The sequence below is a fragment of the Stegastes partitus genome, unplaced genomic scaffold (assembly GCF_000690725.1).
Source record: "Stegastes partitus isolate 25-593 unplaced genomic scaffold, Stegastes_partitus-1.0.2 Scaffold0, whole genome shotgun sequence".
In the NCBI taxonomy this organism is placed as follows: Eukaryota; Metazoa; Chordata; class Actinopteri; family Pomacentridae; genus Stegastes; species Stegastes partitus.
The window spans coordinates 1,265,424-1,279,497 of record NW_007577731.1 but is presented as its reverse complement, the minus strand read 5'-3'; the positions used below and the strand labels follow the sequence as shown (position 1 = coordinate 1,279,497).

The following is a 14,074-nucleotide window of genomic DNA, read 5'->3' as shown; positions in this document are numbered from 1 at the left end:
CTTGCAGCTGTAATTGCCGCAAAAGGTGGCTCTACAAAGTACTGACTTTAGGGGGGTGAATAATTATGCACGCTGAAGCTTTCTGTTATTTTGTCTTTTTTGTTATTTGCTTCACAATAAAAACAAAATCACATCTTCAAAGTTGTTGGCATGTTCTGTAAATTAAATGATGCAAACCCTCACACAATCCATTTTGATTCCAGCTTGTGAGGCAACAAAGCATGAAAACTGCCAAGGGGGGTGAATACTTTTGCAAGCCACTGTATGGGTGTGTGTGTGTGTGTGTGTTCATAGCCATAAACAAGCTGATCACAGAATAAAGGCCCGCGGCGTCATCGTACCGCGTTCTGAGTCAGTGGATTGCTCCGGTTGGCTTCAGGGAGGAGGTTCTTCGGCGGTCGTACGACTGTGGGCATGATGGGGTTGTGGAGGGCAGTCTCTTCTTCTGTGGGCTCTTCTAGAACCTGGAGAACAGAACCACAGAACGATGTCTTAATGGGCTGAGACTGCATCGAGGTTCGTCTTTTCAAACAAACTGTCGGTCACACGCGCTCGCCGAGCTGCTGAGCTGCTGAGCTGCAGGAACTGACGGGAACTACGACTTCTGCCTTTGCAGCAGCTACTGATGCTGGTGAGATATTTAGCAGAGCATTCGTAAACTGTGGCTTTACACTCATTTACATGTGTTTTAATAAATTACTGAGGATTACGGGAACTGACAAAAAAGGTTCTAATGTAATCCAAAGTCAGGTGCATTAGTGCAAGCGATGCACAAAGTTCGTCTGGAGTCCCGTGAAGCAGTCATGGTACCTGATTTTAGCCAACAACTTGCTAACTAATGTCGTGTTGCAGGCTGGCATCAGTTCTAGCTGAGGTATCTAAACTCTGAGTTCTAAAAACTGGACTTTAATGTGCAGATTTTTGTTTGTTTGAGCCTTATGTTGCGTTTCATAAACCCTCCTACACCTCAGCTCTGCCATCCCGGTCAAATAATAAGAGCAAAATTGCCAGAAAAATACTTTAAACTGAAGCTAATTAATAAGAAATAATAAAATGCACTAGAATGGCTCCACAACGCAGCGTCACATCACCACTGGTCAGTTCTTAGAGCGGTATAACTGGTTCAGGTCAGAGCGTTTGCTCACCCAGTCTGTAGCACTGAACATCTTGAGGTCCAGCGGGTCTCCAGACAGCTCCCCTTCTATCTTGGTCAGCGAGTGGCAGGTCGCCATGCAGGCCACAAACGCAGAGTTCACCAGACCTGCTTTAGCCGCCTCCAACTCTGGTGGACAAAAGCTGCAACGGAAACCAAGATCTGACTCAACAGCTGGACTCTTTATAACAACTACAGAGAGGAGAAAACCATCAGATTAAGATGCTGAGTTAAGTTCACTTGTCAAATGTTAGAGATAAAAATCAAAGCATCCTGCTGAAGCCGTTGATAATAACTGCACCAGCAGACACACAGCTCTGGAATCATGTCAGCAAACTAAGTTCTTGGATGTGTTGGAGTCTGCTAACGCGATTATTTCTTTTAGTCGACACAATGACTGACCAGGATCAAACAGGAAGCTCTGCTTTATGCAATAAAGTGAATTAAAGCCCTGATAAATGGAAAAGTGACACCGTTAGTACCACGCTCTGTGGTAGAACAGTATCTGGAGCTACTCTGTTTATTGCCGCTCGCTGATCTGCCAGAAAACCAAAAGAAAACAGCAACAGTGGTTCAACTGTGAGGCCAAAATCTCTGACAGTTGGGTAACTGTTGTAATTTCACATTAAATATTGTCACTCTGGCATTCAAACAGGCAGAACACTGAACTCACAGAGTCTGAAAAGCCTGCAACAGTCCTCACACATCTCCAGACTGTTGATGCTGTTTTCTGACGACTTTGAAGAAAACCGATCCCGACACGAAAGGCAACAAGCCCAAAGGAGTCGCCTCGTACTTTACCTGTCGCCTTCAGCTCTCTGAATGCCCCACAGGTCCAACCCGTCCTCGGTGAGCGTCCCTGTCTGAGGGGAAAGAACAGAGAGTTAGCTTCATATTACTCAAACACCCATCTCTGCATCATCTCTACACCTTAATCCTCACTAGAGTGGTGGGGGGCTGGAGTCTATCCCAGCTGACTCAGGGTGAAGGCAGGTTCACCTGGACAGATAACCAGTCTATCACAGGGCTACACTTAGAGACAGACAACCAAGCACACTCACATTCACACCTACGGACAATCTACAATCACCAATTAACCTCAGCATGTTTCTGGACTGTGGGAGGAAGCCGGAGAACCCGGAGAGAACCCACGCTGCATGGGGAGAACATGGAGACTCCACGCAGGAAGATCCGGGGTGTCCTCACCGGGACGCCAACCGGCGACCTTCTAGCTGCGAGGCCACGGTGCTAACCACCAAGCTACCTTGCAGCCCAGTCCAGGAAATCAAGCAAAAAAATAAATAAATAAAAATTCCCAGAGTAGGTTTGGTCCCACATTTACATCCTAATCAGAGCGCTCCATAACCGCTGGCCGCCAGCCAAACACACGACTGCTCGTTTACTGTAAGTCCAGCTGCAAACTTTATGACATGATAATTATTGACTGGCAATAAAATAGTTTTTATTAATAGGCGTGCACACTTTACGACCGTGCGAGCCCACGTCTGTATCACTCCTGCCTACATGTGCTCGATATGAATGTCCTGTCAAGTAAAGAGCAGAGTCATCTTCAGTGTTTTGCATATATTCACAGCATAACTGATGACAGAACCTATTAAAAACGGCATTAATTACACAGATGGGGGTCATCCTCATCACATGGGTTACTCTGGAAGATGCCAAAGCATGATGATTGCACAAAAAGCTGTATTTTTCAGACATTTATGGCCTAATGAATGAAGAAATGGATGAATTATATATATGTTTTTATTATGCTTTTTCCTCTAGAAGATGACAGGAAGTTGAATTGATTTTGACGTAGGTTCATATTGAGCATCACTGTGGCATGTCAGTATAATAATAATAATAATGAGGTCAAAGGTTCTGACTAGTCAGGAAGAGGTATGGTTTTAAATATGGACTGAAACACACAAGAATAGTTTACTACATGTTTACAATCACAAACTCATTAAAGTCTGCGATCGGTGTATTTCCCCTCTGGTTCTTCTACATCCATCTGGAAAGCCTCGATGACTTTGGCAACTTACTCAAACTCTTTATTTACTCAAGAGAAGTCAGCTACAGCTTGCTATTTAAATAACATAGACAAGTAACACAACTGCAACTTAAAAAGTACTGAAATACATCTGCTTCTTCAAACTTATTATCAAGATAAAACCATCTCAGTTTGGTGCAGAACATTACTGCCGACTGATGTCAGCTATCCAGAGAGAAGTTAAATAGTTTGTTGTTCTTTTTAAACAAAGACATGATTCACAGCAACTCAGATCCCTCACAGACGACCGTTCGTTCAACCCCAACGAAGCTGAAAGCAAATTACTATCTGCAGTAAATCGAAAGAAAAAAGTGCAAGTGACTTTCAGTTTGCTGTTTTTGTCCGATCCACAATCATCAGTTTGTTCTCACAGAACACGTCAATCAAGCGGGTAATAATCACCTCAGGTTTCAGCTCTGGTTTGTCCTTATCGCATCAACAACAACAACAAGAAAAAAAAGGAAATACTGTTCAAGCACTTCCCATAACGAGGGAATGTATAAAGCTTGACGCTGCACACTTGCCAGCGCTGCCCTCGAGACGACTGGATTATTCTGGATTTACCATGCAGTCATGGGTTTTTAATGGGCTCAATCCAAATTTCCATGCATTCTGACTGACAATTAAACAGTGTCTGAGGGAAGCACGGCTTCCAGAAACAGTTATAAAACACTTTCTGAATACCAACCGTGGAAATACATTGCTGAAAGTGTATATCCTGAAATTCAGAACAGGCTGCGTGACATGCCAGCTGTGGGTTAAAGCACCTTGTCAAAGCAAACCACGTTGATTTGCCCACACATGTTGATCCTCTGGGGGCTGATGCAGAAGATGCCAATTCGCTTCAGGCGCCGCTGCGCGAACACGATACCAGCCGTCATGGCTGCCGGTAAGGCCGGCGGCACGGTGATGGTGATGATGTCCAGAGATTCAATGACGATCGTATTGGCTGGAACCTGGATGGGTTCAAAACAATGACTATCAGCGGCTCAGATTTAGTGCATTTAGGACATCTGAATCTCCGAGAGCAGCGGTACCTCGTTGATGACACTGAGGATGATGGTGTAGATGAAGCCGATCCCTGCAACTCCAACCAGACACAACAGGAACAGGTACGCATCGCGGTACAGCTTGAAGTCTGTGGGTTTGGGGTAGAGGATGGAGCGCACCAGCTGGCCTTTCTCTGTACTGAAGCCTGTGGAGAAAAACACAAGTAATATAAGATACTGCAGCTGATCCGTCTGGAAGTTAAAACAAGGCCATAAGGTGTTATCCCCGTCTCACCTGTTCGGACCACAACAGCCTTCACGAGTTCACCGGCGTAGAAGCGGGTCTGGATGACGTGGGTGCCACAGAACAGGGTGTGTTTCTTGTGTTCCTCGATATCGTAGGTCCTGTCGGCCTCACTGTCTGAGCTGGGAAGACTGGTTTTGGTGACTGGCACGCTCTCTCCTAAAGATCAAACAAGAACAACCGATGTCCAAGTCTTAAACCAAACAGTTGCTAACATGTTGTGCAAAAATGCAAACAAAGATCCAGTAAGTGATGAAAGCTGGGATAGACTCCATCCCCCCACGACTCCAGTGAGGATTAAGGTGTAGAGATGATGGATGGATGGATGGATGGATGGATGGATGGATGGATGGATGGATGGATGGATGGATGGACGAATTCTAAAGAATTTGTCACCAAAGAAATACAAAGTTCAATATCTCAAGGAATACAACTCCCAGTGTCCTGAAACAGACAAAATTGTTTCCAGCAGATCTTAGTGGTTGAATGGCTCCAGCAGAGTCCCATCCATCCATCCATGCATCATCTCTACACCTTCATCCTCACCAGGGTCATGGGGGGCTGGAGTCTATCCCAGCTGACTCAGGGTGAAGGCAGGGGACACCTGAGGGCTACACTTAGAGACAGACAACCAAGCACACTCACATTCACACCTACGGACAATTTACAATCACCAATTAACCTCAGCATGTTTTTGGACTGTGTGGGAGGAAGCCGGAGAACCCGGAGAGAACCCACGCTGCACGGGGAGAACATGGAGAATCCACGCAGAAAGATCCCTGGTGTCCTCACCGGGACGCCAACCGGCGACCTTCTAGCTGTGAGGCAACGATGCTAACCACCGAGACACCTTGCAGCCCATGCATGCATATTCTCTACAACAAATACAGTCTTTGGTCAACATTTCACCAACTTTTAAGGCCTCTAACATCAGCAGGCTTTGATGTGTGGCGAGACAAGGTTCAAGTTTTTTGCTCTTCAGACACATTGTGCATTTTAAAATCCTTCTTTAGATTTTAGGCTGCTTTTTAGCTGAAACCACTATTATTAATCATGGCAGTTGCCAATACTGTTGCAGCTACCTTTCCAAAACTGCTATGAAACACTTTTCTCCGTTACTAGCACTGTGGACAGGAGTGAAATATCTCACCTGTCAGCATGCTCTCGTTTACGATGCAGGTCCCGTGGAAGAGCACGGCGTCGCACGGCATGATCATCCCGTTGGCCGGGATGACGATGACATCACCAGGCACAAGCTCTGTCGACATGGCCTGTTCGATATCTGTGATGACAGACGTGAGAAGTTCTATCACGCACTCTCTCTCTGTAGGCAGGCACAACACACTGATGTATGTATTATTGAATAATGAGCAATATATAAAAAGGTGTTGAGCCTAAGGATGCAATAATAAATCACACATATACAAATATAACAGGTTTGCTTTCACTCATGTGATCAATGCAGCTCTGTTCTGTGATCAGAAGTAGAAACGTGCCTTCGTTTCCTCTGCACACCGACACACGGACCACGCTGTGCGCCGCCACCATGTCGTGCAGCATCACGTATTGCTGAAACAAGAGCGAAACTGATTCAGACGGAGAGACAGATCGTCAGGACAAAATATTCAGCCCCCTTAACAAATCTGCACAAATCGACCTCGAGCAGGTCGTCCAGAAAAACGAAAAGAAGAAGGCTAGCGAGGGAGGCCACCGAGACATCTATGACTCCTCTGACGGAGCTTCAGTGGATGAGACGGGAGAGGCCGTCCACACAACGCCCTGCCTGTTCTTCACCAGTCAGAGCTTTAGTGGCAAAGAGAAATCCACTGTTTAAAAAGCTGATTAAATCTCAAGTAGGGATCGCCAGAGGGCATGTGGGAGTCTGACAACTGGAAGAAGGTTGTTTTTTTGGTTTACAACCAAAATTGAGCTTTTTGACCATCCGACTAGACGCTGTTTATGCTCAGAGCTATTGTAAGAACACTAGCTGTGGTATTCTTCATGCATGGAGGTGGTTAATGGATTTGGAAGGACATAATTTGGGCTACAATGACATAGATGACTTTAGCAGGCATGAGAGTTGTGCATTAGTGAAGAAACGAAACCGACTCGGACTGTGGAGTCTCCTGCGATCACGGTCATGGGGTGGGAAAGCGTGGAAGCTGAAATACCGCACATCATCCCCACCGTGAAGCATGGCGGTGGCAGCATCATGATGTGGGGATGCTTCTTTGCAGGGTTAGGGTTTGGAAGGACGGTAAAAACTTAGGCAATCCCTTTTTTTTTTTAAATATATTTTTTTGGGCTTTTGCCTTTATTTAGAGCAGTATAGAGAGACAGGAAAGGGGGGAGAAAAATGAGGGAGAGACCTGCAGCAAAGGGTCATGAGCGGGATTCGAACTCACAACCGCTGCGTTGGGGACTGTAGCCCCTGTTCATGGGTCACCCGTTCAACCAGGTGAGCTATACGGGCGCCCTCCCTTTTTTTTTTTTATGTAATATTTATAAATTAACTGACACTACTTTGTGCAAATCTGTTTTTATTTTCTTTTACTGTTTTCGTGTTGAACATCCTAGGGGGCTGAATACTTTTTAACAGGCACAGTTTCTGGGAAAAAACAAAAAACAAAAATGCCCCTGAGCAATTATAAAATGTTCTGATAAAACAACAGCACTAAAGCCAAAGAAAATAACATTTGATGAAAAAGAGCAAAACTCTGCAATGAGGCTACAAAGCAACAACATCTCTGTTCAAGTCACACTTTTCTCAGACTCACCTTTTTAACCGTGTACAACGTGGCGGCGATTGAAATGACGGACATGAGGACTATGGCTGATGCGTAATAGTAGTAGGAATCCGTACTCCACAGAATAACACTGAAGAGCTGGAAGATGTAGAAGGGGTTCAAGACCTGATAGAAGGAAAAAAACAGACAGAAAGCATGAGGACAGGGATTATCTGTCACAACTGTTCACAACATATCCATTGCCCTTTCACATTTAAATGACTTTTCTATTTTGTGGAAATGTCAATATCACACTTGATTATGTTCCTTTAATTGCCGCCAGCCAAAACTGTAATTAGATTCTATTAATCGTTCTTCTGATGAGCTGAAAGAAGAACTTCGACATCCTCGACACTCACCTCCTGTATGAGCAGCTTGAACAAAGAGGGCACTATCACGGCGATCTCGTTCTCCCCGAAAAACAACCTCCTGATGAAAGAGAGTGCGTGAAATGTGTCATGATGCTGGTATGACCTCCGCTGTTTTTTTTTTAAAAACTAAGAGTGTGAGTAGAAGGCAACTGGATTTCTCTCTTTTAAGATGTTTGATCTGTCGGCCAACAGACGCCAAAGACGTGCCTCGAAGTGTGAATTAAACTGTCTGGAGGGGTCTCAGGCCTGCGTTATGAGCAGCTGATAAGTGGAGTCACAGACCTCCTGCTCTGTTTACAACACAGATGGCCTCCTTCACTCCTTTCTCAACCATAAATATCTTCCCTGTCCAGCTTACAATATATATCTGGGACTCCCCATCAGTCAGCTACAACTGAAGAAGCTCCTTAGATGGGATGTGAAATATCCTCAGAAACCTAAACGAGAAGTCGAGCTGCCTTCGACTGAAGCTCTGAGGATTACACGACCTGGATGACTGAGAATCTACAGAGACACAAACAAGAATTTAAAAAGCCGACATGTACCTGTAGTCCTGCAGCGCTTTAGAAAGCCCAGAGATGTGCTCGGCGTGGATGCCTGCACAGGTCACCTTTACATCCTCCAGGCCTCTAGAAAAGGATCATACAGTCATTTCTCCTGTAGCTGTGCAGAGCAGCAACATATTTGATGCACACTGTACCAGCAAGTCCTCGTACAGACTTGGTATATTTGAAATGTTCAGGCATTTCTGCTTACTGACACCACACCAGGACTCTCTTACTTGTACACTTCAAAGTTCTGCATCACATCACTCCAGTAGTATTTGGTGCTGTGGTGGACAAAGTACTGGACCTGCGAGGGGGAAAGGATATCGAGATGTTGACAACAACTTAACAAAACAGGACCTAAACAGGTGTTCAACAGGGTTCAGATCTAGGGGTTGTGTAGGTCTTAAACATACCAGTTACATACGTTGGCTGTTCAGCTATGAAATATGAATTTACATCAGATTAGTAGCAAACAGTAAGAAAAGGCGACGGATCCCTGCTGAGGTACCTGAGCAGGTTCCCTGTGAGGAAACTTCCCACGATGCTCTGCATGCGCAGCGCTGGGAATGTGGTCGCCGTCTCCATTTGGCAGCTGGGCTTTGGACAGCAAACCCAAATCATCAAAGGGCTTCTTCCCGGGAGCCAACATCACATGTACTTTGGCCCGAAACCACTGTTTGAACTCATCCTGTGAAGACAAGACGGAGAATTAAACGTTTCCTGGCTGTGAAGTGCAGCAGTGTGCCAAAGAATGCAAAAAGCGGTTAAACTTGTGCAGCAGCGCGAGAATAAATTCACACAGATGGGTGACAAATCAAAAGACAGTGACTCATGACTCGTCGCTTCCTATTTTTACACTCAGAAGTGCTTTTATCTCTGTAACGAGGGTTTATCAGCTGCAACACTACACGTCCGGCACTGATGCTACCTGAGGAAGAGCTGCTCTTTTTCTTTACATGTTGCACTAATGCACGAGCATCGCGGTCATCACATATATGGATCAACATTCCTGACCCTGTTTGCAGATGTTTTTTTCCCACAGATCTAAAAGCAGATAGTCATTGTTCCTACTGAAGTCAGTCAAGCCGTTCTTGTGGCTGAAGCTCCTGCCATCTGTGCACCGACAGTGAACCCTCTTTCAAAGTCACTTAGATCTTCCCCTTTTTTTTAATCATAATATAAAAAAAAAACATCAGACTGCTCAGTATCTTCATACATCCCTGTGACTAAATGCATTGGTCATTTTTTAGCTTTGGAACAACACTGACATTTCTTGGCATTTTCTGACATTTTACAGACCAAACAACGAATGGATTCATCACCGCGACTCACAACTAATCTCTAACTATTCCAATTCGATTAACTCACTTTCCTACAACTTTATAGACACCAAGTTATACAAATTCTTATAATAAATGGAACCACTGTGTTGTGGTGTAAAGCCACCTGACCACTAAAGAAACAACATGTCTGTGGACGCAATCTCACAAATTCAGTGTTTTTTATAAGACTTTAATATCACTTTAACACTCATTGTGTTCTACAGTGGGACTACTTTAACACTATTTAATGTCATAGTGAGTTAAAAAAATAAGCAAAAGTGGCATAGAGATACCTAAATAGTCACTTATTCTTGTAGTTTAATCATAGCAGCTGGACTTGCTTGAGTTTCTTGAAGACGTTTGAAACCAAAACTCCAATGTCTCCTTCAGGATATCAGTATCTGGAAATCCCAACTAGTCAGGCTGATGAAGCCTCTTGGATGAGAGGTGGAACGTCTTCAAGGAACTCAAGCAGGTCCAGTTGCTACGATTAATCTACGAGAAGAACCATGACCCGGATGACTGAGGATCTTCATCTAAATAGTCACTACGTTTGCTATGACACACCTTATATCACCATCTTGAACACCATCACAGTGTGGGGTTGCAGATGCTGCTTGACATGTTCAGCGATGCAGGAGCACTGGGAGCAGAGCGTTGCTGCACGAGGGGACTACCTCAAAGTGGATGATGGTAAATGGTCTGCACTTATATAGCAAAGCGCTTTACAGTGTGTTTCTCATTCACCCATTCACACACACATTCATACACCTGCCTGGTGCTTGGAGCAACTTGAGGTTCAGTGTCTTGCCCACTTAGACTGTGGAGAGGCCGGGGATCGAACTGCCAACTTTACAATCACAGGATAACCGCTCTACCACCTGAGCCACAGTCACCCGATGATGTAACTCAGGTATAGTTTGGGATTTTTCCAGGTTCAGTCTTGCAACTTTTCGATCATCCCTTACATACTCTTACTTCTACTGAAACAACGTACGAGAGGAAAACATGATCGGTCTGCCGTTTTCTTACCGTCGTCCTGAGCAGCAGCGTCTGAGCGTCCCTCAGAGAGGTGGGCGTGCAGGTGCCCTTGACGCCCCACTCAGGCAGCCAGTAGAGCAGCAGCAGCAGGAGACCGCCGGAGCAAACTGCACCAACACCCACCAGGACCATCTTCCACAGACAGGGCCGGTACCCCCACACCTCCTGCACAGGCACACACTCATGTTACCACACTGAAGGAGAAAATGCACGGCTGCACAAAACTCATGTAAAAGAAGACACCTGGTAATTAGAAGCAATATAACATGAGCAGTTTACTACATATGTGTTGAGGACAGCAGTGGGGCTCACTGGGGTGGACGAAGCAGAGAGGAATGAAGTCTGTCGGGTTTAACAACAGACGGTACTTCTTTGTGAAATTAGGTCATTGTTAATTTAGTTTATTCCGTTCTCATCTGGGCTGCAAGGTCGCCTCATTTTCGGTGACCCGTAGCTTCATTTACATGTAAACCAAAGGCCCAGACGCATTGAGATATCACCATTTCTGCTACGTGTAACCAGGGCCTGAGTCAGCTGGACTCCAGCCCCCCTAGTGAGGATTAAGGTGTAGAGATGATGGATGGATGCTTTAAAGCAGACACATCCAGCAGACTACTGCCTCATCCTCATGGTGACATTCTATGGCTGCCATACTTTAATCCAGCTATACCAATGTTTGGCAAATCCTCTGTCATGAGTTTACAGAAACAGTTCAACATTGTGTTCAACATGAAACACCATGTCTGAACAGTGGACACACAGCCCTCGGCCCGCCAATAGAATCACAGCAGAAGCAGAAGACGTGAACCGCTATCATGTCATCAACAGACGCTGCGATGCTTCCGACAGCGTTTCGACCCTTGTCTTCAGGGCCGAGTCTTTTCTTAGCTTCCAGTGAGAAAAAGAAAAAAATATGAGCTCAAACCACGAAATCTTTTCAGGGCAAACGGAAACATGTCCGTTCCACTTATGCACACAATCACAAGTTTTTTTTTCTCGAGAAGTAACTGCGAGCGATCGGCCTCTAGGAAATGTTTTCCAGTTTAATTTTAGAGTTAATGTGGTTGTTTTTCAGAATTACTGGGAGGCTTAGCAAAGCTTCGAGCGGCGATGGAAAAACTGTGAAGGACGGAGGTTCATGAACGAACACATGCCACGTGCCATGCCGACATTTGAAGACCGTCCAGACAAAAGACACAGAAGAGCAAATCCTGCTGACATATGCATTATGTTTAGTTATTTCTTGAATTGTCACCTGCATGAATCTTGAGTTTTTCTGTTTTTCAGATGAAAGATTGTATAAAATTCAGCAGTATGGAAGAAACTAAGTGTTTGACACTTAAGAGAGGTATAAAACCATCTGAATGAAAGTGTAAAACTGTTGCCAAAATCTGAAAAGTTCATTTAAGCTCCATATTTTAACCCACAAACACACCACACACCTCCAGCTGTGATCTGTGGCCGTCTTTCTGCTAACTAAAGATCACAAACCATGCTGGTCTTCTACTTCTACGAGAAACTGTCAACATGATGCACCAGTGAAAGCAGAAGAAGAACGTATTCACCATCTCGTCCTCCAGGCCCTGGTTGATGATCTTCCCCTCTTGCGTCTTCATCCCGTCAGACGTGCAACAACTACGAGATGAAACAGATTGTTTATTGTCCAGCGCGTGTTTTACCTCCCGCCGCTTTTTATCGTCACAGGAAGTCTTTCATTCTGGCTGTTTAGCAAAGTCGTGGTAACTTTGATCCCAGTCAAGGTCACGGTTATATAATTCAGACTCTTCAAGCGTGGCAAAGCAACACTTAATGAACCATCTACCTTCACGGTAGACACGGTTGATCGGCACATTTCCTGCTCGGTGGTTAAAGCACCTGTTTATTGTTTTACTGCTCCTAGAGTTAATCTATTCTGTGGGACTTGGGACAGTTTTATATCCGGGACTGCTTGTGTCTCAAAAACATGTCCACTAACGTAGAAGAATAAAGGCTGATGCTTCCTTATCCAATCATATTGGTGTGAGAAGTATTAAAAACAAATACTGACATGTCTGATGTGCAGGCGTGTAACCACAATGTTTGACTTTTTAAAGGGAAAAAAAGGATAAATTCTCTGATTCCAGCTTTTTAAATGTGAATATTTTCTGGTTTCTTTCCTCGTCCGAGGCGGTAAATTGAATATCTTTGGAGCGAGGACAAAACGAGACACTTGTCATCTTCTAGCTCTGGGGAAACGCTGACATTTTCACCATTTGAAGACATTTCACAGACAAAACAACCAATCAATTCATAAAGCGACTCACAGCCAGACTCGCGACACATTCACGCATTCCTGCAGCTTTACTGGCACCAGGTTACTCCTCATAATAAAGGTGACCTGCTGCTGTGTTGTGGTGTTGGGCAACGATCCAGCGCGGTAATACATCTAAACCTTTGCACTATTCAATAATAATCACACCCACAGTAATGTTTGACTGACTTGACCTGACCTCTTAGAAAACAACATGTCTGTGAACGCAACCTCACAAACTTCAGCGGCTCAGATAAGACTCCTGGTGTGACGGCGTGTTTTGAATATTACACAACAGTCTGGCAAACTACTTCAGCAAAGGATAAATACATACAAACAGGACTTCAAGATGCCTAAATAGTCCAAACTCTTTCTCCATCACAGCTCGTACCTGTACAGCTCCTCACAACAGCGTGGACACCATCACACGGCGGGGATGCTTCTCAGGTCCTGGAAGGCTTGAATGAAAAGAAGGAAAGAAAATAAGAAATCCCAAGTCAATCCAAAACTGGTTCAAAGGCAACAATTCCCCACAACGGTGTCCTGGAGCGACCAGATTTCATCCGATCCAGAATTTGTGGCAGGAATTCAGATGAGCTGCTCGAGCATCCAGACATGACAGGAGTCCAGACGCTCTGCACAGAACACACCAGTGCTGACTTGGATTTATTCATTCACAGTCATGGGTGCGACCGCAGTAAAAGGTGTTTCTACCACTTAAGTGGGTTAGTGAATCCAATTAACCCATCATAAATCCGAGCTGTAAAGCAATAACACAGTCCAGTCCAGGGAGGAGGAGGAGGAGGAGGACACTGATCATCCTGCCTTTCAATAAGAAGCCTAAAGGTTTCCAATCAGAGTGGAGCAAACGTAGACTTTCACTGTTTCAGCTCAGGATCCAACTAAAGCCATTTCCAGTCGCAGGTTGCAACTTTCATCAACTCCACGCAAAGTCGTGCAACAGTTTGGGAAGTTTGGGGAGTGAGAAGAGGCGCGTTGGCTTCAATCCTCCCACAAATGTCACAATTTGAGCGTAAATGTGCGTCAAACACTTACCGACCCGTGTCCTCTTCGGTATCACCAGGTCGGACCCTGCATGGCTACAGCGGCCCAATCTGCGCGTTAAAAGTTGTGCCGCCCCCGTGAAACACTGCAGCAGCGTGTGTGAGAGGAAACAACAGAGATCCACGCTGCGCGGCGGCCGGACGGACCGT

General features: G+C 45.1%; 1 protein-coding gene across 1 annotated transcript in view; it reads right to left on the bottom strand.

The window, feature by feature from the left end:
* The window catches only part of LOC103357274 (probable cation-transporting ATPase 13A3), a 27,490-nt gene extending 15,298 nt beyond the window's left edge, over positions 1-12,192 (bottom strand). The window contains 15 exon segments of the mRNA XM_008281801.1: positions 342-464; positions 1,146-1,296; positions 1,955-2,016; positions 3,977-4,165; positions 4,247-4,404; positions 4,494-4,661; positions 5,653-5,784; positions 5,999-6,071; positions 7,280-7,414; positions 7,648-7,717; positions 8,205-8,288; positions 8,441-8,511; positions 8,716-8,895; positions 10,562-10,735; positions 12,136-12,192. Coding sequence (XP_008280023.1) covers positions 342-464; positions 1,146-1,296; positions 1,955-2,016; positions 3,977-4,165; positions 4,247-4,404; positions 4,494-4,661; positions 5,653-5,784; positions 5,999-6,071; positions 7,280-7,414; positions 7,648-7,717; positions 8,205-8,288; positions 8,441-8,511; positions 8,716-8,895; positions 10,562-10,735; positions 12,136-12,186 — 1,821 coding nt within the window. The 5' untranslated portion in view covers positions 12,187-12,192.
* Positions 12,193-14,074: the final 1,882 nt, after the last annotated feature.